The sequence below is a fragment of the Gasterosteus aculeatus genome, chromosome 17 (assembly GCF_964276395.1).
Source record: "Gasterosteus aculeatus chromosome 17, fGasAcu3.hap1.1, whole genome shotgun sequence".
Taxonomy (NCBI): Eukaryota; Metazoa; Chordata; class Actinopteri; order Perciformes; family Gasterosteidae; genus Gasterosteus; species Gasterosteus aculeatus.
The window spans coordinates 241,179-250,000 of record NC_135705.1 but is presented as its reverse complement, the minus strand read 5'-3'; the positions used below and the strand labels follow the sequence as shown (position 1 = coordinate 250,000).

The window sequence follows — 8,822 nt, the reverse complement described above, 5'->3', positions numbered from 1 at the left end:
GGGCTTATTATTAAAGAGGTTCTCATATGAAGCAATGACTGTTAATACATTATGATAAATACAGTTTTTATAATAAATCATCATTGTAATACATGTGTGATTAAAGCAGGAAGCTCTTCAAATTATGGCTCTATAGTCACTCATCTCTCACCAGATGTTCACCAGATGTTACATCATAAAATCATGTTGGATGATAAAACTTTGACAGGAAGAAATCCGCTGCATTATATCACTAATGTCCGTGTGTGTGTGTGTGTGTGTGTGTGTGTGTTTGAGTCATTATATCAATATTTGATTACATTAGTTCAATGAATGTTAATTAGCAGAGATGAAGGTAATTACATTGTTTTGGTGTTATAAATACAAACACACATTGAAATGTATGGACACACACTCACAGTATACTGCACGTACACACTCACACACACACACACACACACACACACGCTCATACTCAAACGGAGCAGAGCAGCACAGTTAATTATTTATGTCAGTCTGATATTTCCATCACACACTTGTTCTGACACGTGTGTGTGTGTGTGTGTGTGTGTGTGTGTGGGGAGGTGCTGTTCTGAACTAGTTCTCCCTCTAAGGTCTTGAATATTGAATATTGATGCTGCCTGTTTATCACAGCTTTCTAATGAGATCACAGAACAGTGAAAATAATTATCTCACTATTGATTCTCTTCTTTCTGTTTGTGCTTCTTTTCAGCCAGAGGTTGTTTTTTAGCCTGAATTCTTTCTCCTTTTATTTTGACATTATTTCCCAGTTGATTTGAGTCTCACTTGAAGAGGAGAGATCAGAATTATTTCATATATTAAAGCTAATTAGCGTAATTTCGGGAGGAGGTCCACGCCTCCAACACGCCAATACAGCTCGACCCACTCTTCTCGTTCTCAAGTACTAAAACATGCCTGAGGTCAGATAACACGATCAAACGTAAGCCGTTACTTCCGACCACCTTACCTACGTTACGTCATCTAACCTCCGGCACCAAGATGCCGTCGCACTTCCCCTTTCAGACGACAACAACATTCTTTTCAGAAAATGTAACAACGTAACACAAAAGGCAACACAACAACGTCAAGAATGCAACGCTGTCAAGAATATGAGGCAACGAGGCAGCAACGTAACACGAGCTGTGGCTCGTGGCAGCGGCGTGCTGGCATACATCTTGTGCAGTTCCTCATCGATGGACATAAAACGGTTTCCACCCAGGACTCGTCACTCAACCGTCCACCCTTTTCAAATGCAGAAAGCTCAACCCAGTCTCACAGCAAAACGTTGTGGAACGTGGTGTTCTTACGCTTTCTCCCAAAATCGTGACAACACTACGTTTTATTTCGGCCCATTCATTTACATCGCCTTGCAACTACGTCACTAGAAACTAATAAACGGAAGGTCTTCTGCATTTTGTGATAGAAGATTAGGAAAATATAACGCATACTTCTCGCTAGAAATACGATTAGATTAGATTAGATTCAACTTTATTGTCATTGCACAGGGTACAAGTACTGCGGAGCACCCTGTAGCGCCTCCCAGAGGGGAGGAGGGCAAACAGTCTGTGGCTGGGGTGAGAGCTGCGCCCTCCAGACATCTCTTGCTCTGGACGCCTCGATGGTGGGGAGGGAGGAACCGGTGGTGCGTTGGGCGGTTTTCACCCTCTGCAGTGATTTACGGTCCCTGACAGAGCAGCTGCCGTACCGTACTGAGATGCAGTCTGTAAGGATGCTCTCTGTGGTACAGCGGTAGAACTTCTCTAGAATCTGAGGAGACAGATGGGCCTTCTTCAGTCTCCTCAGGAAGAAGAGACGCTGGTGTGCTTTCTTTACCAGGGATGAGGTGTTGAGGGCCCAAGAGAGGTCCTCAGAAATGTGGACACCCAGGAACTTGAAGCTGGCGACAAGAAGATAATAGACCGACAGTCCGTCATTTTCTTTTTTTAGCTGAGGGGAAGTTGATAGTCACGTGACCAAACGAAACATGGTATTGTCACGCTTTCTCCCCAAAAGCGTGACAATACCATGTTCCACAACGTAGCTATTACACGTTTTGCTGTGAGACTGGATTGAAAAGCTTCAGTCAGCTTTGAAAGAACCAGAATCAGTCGACCGGCTCCTCGCCAAGGACGTGAAAGACTGTTTCATGGCCCATTCACACTAATACCGTTACACCCCTAATAATATATATTAGGGGTGTAACGATTCATTTTAACAACGATTTGATTCGAATCGCGATTCATGGTTGCCGATTCGATTCATGGACGATCTGGGTTCATTTAGAACGATTGGATTCAGTGACTTTAAATCAATTCAGTAACTTTACTGGACAGTGCAGGCAAAGTTTCTGAGATCCCTGTTGTTTCTTGTAAGGAAATCAGGTTTAAATTAATTATGGATATTATAAACAAGCAAACAACAATTAATGGCAAATGTATTAACCTTTTATTTGAATCAAGTGCCATTTTCAATGTAAACATTACACAACAATTACACAATGTTTGGATCAATTCACAGAACCCCGGATTTTCAACCTCATCGTAGGGTCGCGTGTCTTTACAGATAAACTTGTTACTGTGATGTTGAGTTTGGTGCTGGAGGCCTGAGGCGTCTGCAGAGCTGGACTTACCTGCTGCTGCTGCAGCGGTGACGCTGCTAGAGGTCCTGACTGTCGGCGTTGTTTAATCCCACGGCGCCGTAGTAGACGGCCGGAAAGATTCCTCGTGTTTCCGTGTTTTTTTATTTGTCTTCTACATATTCTACAAACAGCGAGCGACTTATTTACAACAACTCTGTGTTTGCAAAAGCCAAAATGTTTCCACACGCTGGATTGATAAGTTGGTTTGTAAATGTCTCGCTCGCAGTCGTCTCCTCCACGCTGTGTGTTGTTGTTGTTGTTGTTGAGTTTCGCGCGGCTGCCGCTGCGTACTGATGACGTCACAGACAGGCAGACTGAATCCAGTAACGTTTAACGTGTCTAAAGTGCTAAAAAACAAACAAACAAACACGCATCCATACAGTTTTTGTACTTAAATCCAATGTGCAGTTTCCAAGTATCGATACAATCGATTATGTACCATTGCAATCGATTTGTAATCGATATATGTCGTCCGGAATGCCGATTTGCGGCGCACAGATTGATTCAGTTGGATCGCAGGAATATAAATCGATTAATCGATTCAGTGAATGAATCGTTACACCCCTACATAATATATATAATTATGTTAGGGCTGTTAATTGATACAATTCTTTTTGAAAATCGTTAACCTAGAATAATCACAATTAAATGTTTGTAAATCTTATAAATTAACGACTAATCAATTTATAAAGTGTGTATTTTAGACACTGTTGTTTAATAGCATTTTTTAAACACAAACTCCATGTGGTCATCTTGGAGCAAGTCGAACTTGCTGTCCTCGTGCACTTTGCTCTCAACTCTCCAGCATTTGACATTGTTGGAAGTGCCAACAATGTCTCCATATTTAGCCAAGACGTCACTGTCTTTTGGGGACACAGTGGTGATCTTCTGCAGAGTAGATCTTGAGATAGAAGCAGCTAGCTTAGCCTAACGGTACGTAAAGTGGTCCATTTGCCATTCGTCCCCCATTCGTCCAATGCAGCTCCCTCCATCTTACTGACGGCAGCACGCAGTAGCTTCAGGGGTCAGGGGTCATCGCATACTGGAAGGAAACAAAGCTGCATTAATCTCGGCCACAACAGTTGCATAGATTAACGCGTTAACTTTGACAGCCAACTCATGGTGATCGACCCATGGTGTTCCAGCTTCACCCTGAGAGCTGTGCGTGGGGTTGGGTGGAGCTGGAGGTGTGATAGTGGACGTAGTCGTCCCAGCGTTGGGCTCCATGAATCATGTCTGCCTCCTGGTTTCTCTCCCAGGCGGCTGCACCTTTGAGGAGCCGTACAGCAGCTGTGGATACAGCGTGTCCCTGGGGACTAGCGGCTTCAGCTGGGAGCAGCTCAACTCTTGGGAGAAGCCCACCATGGACCCTGCCCTGCCCACCGGTAGGATGCCTCTCTCTTCAAGTGTGTGATGGTGATGTCATCTCTATTGGGGACCTGACAGAACGAGCTGTTTAATGCATGAATATAGTGCATAGTAAAATTCAAAAGCTGGAAATACATCAACACTCGGTACACATATTGCCTTCCTTCTCTTTTTGTTTTGATGTTCAAACATCTGCAATAACAAGAGAAGCTTAGTGTTTGTGATGTGAAAGTCTTACTCGACACTGTTTGACTCGAAACTTGCAAGTAGGAGACAGAACTGACACACATACAAGTCATGCATCAATGCTTCGAAGATCTTCCTCTCCGTCTCTGCATGATATTGTACCTTATATCTTATAAAGCCGAAACAATCCAGATTCTGACTGAAACTGTCGTTTGACAGCCGTGAGGCTTTCCATTCTTACTGTCCAGGCATTGGGCTATCACGTAGATGTGGTTTTAGCCTTTAGTAAATATTCCAAGCAGAAAGCGTGCAGAGCAGCAGTGTGTTTGTGTTGGTTCCACGTCTCATGCCAAACTCAGATTAGACCTTCAGGAATCAGGAATCAGGAAACATTTATTAGCCAAAATATGTCAAACATACAAGGAATTTGTCTTGGCGATTAGTGCGCGACAGTAGACAGACAAGACAACAGTGCACAAGTAATAAAATAAAGTGGAATGAAATGCTAATGCAATGGGTTAGTAGAATAAGGCTAAGGCTATGGGTTAGTATAAAACAAGGGAATAAAGTTAAACAAATTTAAATATTAAAAAGTTAAAAAGAAAAATATTAAGCATAAAGTGCACTAACGAACAAGTAACAGACAAGACGGGAAGAAACTGTTGGTGTGGCGGGAGGTCGTAGTCCTGATGGACCTCAGCCTCCTGCCAGATGGAAGGGACACAAACAGTTTTTGTCCGGGGTGAGAGGGGTCGGCCGCGATCTTTTTAGCTGCTTCAGAGACCTGGAAGCGAACAAGTCCTGCAGGGACGGCAGATTGCAGCCGATCAGCCTCTCTGCAGAGCGGAGGACACGCTGCAGCCTGCCCTTGTCCTTGGCTGTGGCTGCAGCGTACCAGACGGTGATGGAGGAGCAGAGGATGGACTCGATGATGGCCGTGTAGAAGTGGACCATCATCGTCTTTGGCAGGTTGAGTTTCTTCAGCTGCCTCAGGAAGAACAACCTCTGCTGAGCTTCTTGGTGATGGAGCTTAATGCACATGAAGGGAACCTGAGCATATTACCACATTCATTTCAATCATTACTACACAATTTCCCAGCACTCAAATGTCGGTATCTTTCTTGATGTGAACATTATAATCATAGTTGGACCTCCATCATCCCAAAGCTTGACCATCTGATGACGGTCCTCACCTTGGAGTCTCCCCACAATAAAAGTTTTAGTTTCTTGTGGTCTGTAGACAGATCGCACGCTGTGATATTTCAGTTTATGTCGTATTTACAAATCGGTAGTTCATCGGGTAATCAGCGGCTTTCTCTGCCGCACATTGATGAACCTCCTTCTCTCTTTCTATTGTGGATCAGCCAAAGTTAAAACAGCGAAACAGTTTGAAGTGATCCTGATGCCAATAATTGTAATATGCAATATCATCTTTGACTTCTTCCAACCGGGCGGTTTCTGTACACACTGCAGAATACATAATTAGGTGCACTTTACGCATCCCCATGCATGACATGGAAAGCGCAGTTTGCCCTTTTCAGTTTCCATGACATGTAGTCTGGGCTTTCACCTCAGTGCCGCTTGAACGTAGATACCTCGCCATGCTTTAATGCCCACGTTGCAAAACAAATACGCTCTCATGAATCTCATGCTGTCACGTGATGACATCACACTGGTCGGACCCCAAAAGTCTTGGATCATCAGTTGAGGTCATCAATAGTTCATCAATATCAGATTGTCTGTGATTATCTTTTCCACCCAATGATCCTAAAGCCCTCCCTCCATCTCTGTCACGTTGACACGTAAGCAAAGTTAGCCAAGGATGAGATTAAAGTTTACGTCTGGCTCAGTTTATATATTTTGAAGTGTCTGTTTAATCTCCTTAAGGCTCTGTTTTAAAAAGGCTTTAAGTGTCCTTAGGGCTGTCTTTGTATCTCTATAAGGCTCAGCTTAACTGTTTCAGGCTCAGTTTAAATGTCTTCTAGGATCAGTTTACATCTCTTAACAGACCAGTTTGAATGTCTTTCAGTTTTAGTTTTTATCTTTGTAAGGTTCAGACTCATTTGTGCTTTTAGTGTAAATATTCAAAGCTCTTTAATCCACCAGTTCTGGTTCAGCATGAATATTTGATTATGTTCTGTCTCTCTGCCTCCGTTATTAACGGACTTATTAGCATTTAATCTTCTTTCTCGCTCCAGCTACATAATATTGATCCGGCTGTTACAGAGCGTTTCTCTTTCCCGAAAGCTTGTGGATGTGATGAGATTCTCTCTTCTTCAAGTTCATATAATCCATATAGTCCATGAAGTCCGTATAGGTCATATAGTCTATGTAGTCAACACAGACACAGACACACACAATCACTACCCCCCCCCCTCACACACACACACACACACACACGCAGCTCTACATTGGTGAGACTGAGGTGGAACGGTGAAAACCTTTAAATTACTGGGAACTCTCACCTGGTCTCACAACACCCTCAGATCACCCAGAAGGCCCAGCAGAGGCTGTACTACCGAAGAAGGCTGAGGACATTTGGTATGCAGACCAAACGTCTCTGCAACTTCTACAGAGGAGGAGAGCGTCCTGAGCACATCAATCACCGTGTGGTACGGACCTCCACTGCAGAACGAAGAAGAGAAGAACCTCCGGCGTGTGATAAAACAGAGCAGCCTCCCCCACGCTACAGGACATTTACTCCACCAGGGTCTTCTCCTGCCATCAGGCAGAAGCTACAAGAGTCGGAAGTCCAGAACCAAGAGACTAATGAGCAGCTTCTACCCGCAAGCTGATGAGCAGCCCGCTCACGAGACAGCCCCCCCCCCCCACACACGCACACACACACACACACCGCTGCTGTGACTTCATCCCACCAATTCTTGTGCAAAATTGGCAAAAAGGCATGGTGCACTTTAGAGTATGCACATTGTGCTCCTTAGTGTATGTGTATATACTGTACATACATGAAGTCTGAACTAGGTGGTGGAGTCAAAGATGACTGACCAAGTAAACAAGCATCCAAGAAACCGCAACACGGAGGCAAATATCCAGGAAGTAAGACCAAGGAGAAAAGCATCCAGCAAACCAGCACAAGGAGGCAAACATTCAAGAAGAGAGACAAAGAAGACAAGCATCCAGGATGACGGATCGGTGACAGCATCTTTCATCAGATCCACAGGATCAATTAACAATGACGTTAATCTAATTAACAACGATCATTGATGGCAGTGTTCATTTTGGCAGCTACTTTTGATTTAGTCTTAGTCTTTAGACGAAAAATGCATATTAGTTTTAGTCACATTTAGTCATTTTAATCCTTCTTAGTTTTAGTCGACGAAAACTAGACTAAAATGTAATTAGTTTTAGTCACATTTAATATCCATATTAAACTCCTTTTCTTCCCTTCTCAGGCCCAGGGACCCCCTCTGTTGTGTCTATAACTGCATAATAGTCTAGCTTGCAGTACTTGGTAGTCCATCAGATGTCCCTCCTAGGACAGGCCTATAGATGTCCCTCCTAGGACAGGCCTATAGATGTCCCTCCTAGGACAGGCCTATAGATGTCCCTCATAGGACAGGTCTATAGATGTCCCTCATAGGACAGGTCTATAGCAGGTCGGCAAACTTTTTGACTCGCGGCCACAATGGGTTGTAAAATGTGACGAGGAGTCGGGCCAAGAACAAACGGTTGTGTGAGCTGATATAAATGACGTGTGAAACATCATTACATGAAAGGATTTGGATTTGAACAAATAGCAAAGCATTTATTTGCAAGACAATTTAACAAATTGTCAAAGGTGTAACAACTTCATGAGGACCAGGGATCTAAATGCAACACTTTGTTGTCTTTGTCTGTTTACTTGCAATGCTTTTGACACGTCATGGTCCTTTATTGTTTCCACTGTCCCAACAAGAGAGACCTTAACGTCCTACAATCACTGCAATACATTATTTTCTTGGCTGCATCATAAAGCAGCCGTTCTAAACTGGACCCCCACTTTTCATTCAAGTCTTTTCTTTCTCTTTGTCTCTTTGTGTCTTTGTTGGTTTCATGACCTTTTCCTCCACCTGCACTGCGCACTTCTATCAAAAGGATCCACCTGTCATGTGTGGTGACAGGTGGCCGAGACGGTTTAACGCCGTCTTCTCACAACGTGGCGGGTGAACTATAGTTGAAATGCGTGAGGCTTCAGAACCTGCAATGAGTTTATTACGTTAGACGCGTTTGTGACGGAGCGTCTCATCCAGCGAGGAAACGCTGCCTGCCGTCGCCAGAGAACAGAGCAGAAAGGTCCGACGGTCTTTAAACGCGTCTTCATGTTTCTGTGAAGCAGCGCGGCTTCATCCCGCTAACAGGCAGCTAACCCGAGACAGCAAAGTTAGAATAGATTTAGTCATAGTTTTTATTTTTTAAGATCGTTTTCGTCACGTCTTAGTCTCGTCTTAGTCATGGAAAAAAGGTTCGTTAACAGAAAATTTTCGTCATAGTTTTCGTCGCCGAAATTAACACTGTTTGATGGAAAATATGAATATGAAAACAGAGCATTTCAAGCGACAGACGGGGATTAAAAGCTCTTTAATGACGACTTCATGAATGCAATATGAACAGCTATTGTTCCCTTACAGAA

The 8,822-nt window shown here is 43.6% G+C and overlaps 1 protein-coding gene across 18 annotated transcripts in view; it reads left to right on the top strand.

Annotated features, from left to right (window-relative positions):
- ptprt (protein tyrosine phosphatase receptor type T) overlaps positions 1-8,822 on the top strand; it is a 133,189-nt gene that overhangs the window by 18,532 nt on the left and 105,835 nt on the right. For all 18 annotated transcript variants that reach the window (XM_078092592.1, XM_078092591.1, XM_040204041.2 and 15 more), the window contains exon 2: positions 3,898-4,023. In XM_078092592.1, the coding sequence (XP_077948718.1) occupies positions 3,898-4,023 (126 nt within the window). The remainder of the gene's footprint in view (positions 1-3,897; positions 4,024-8,822) is intronic.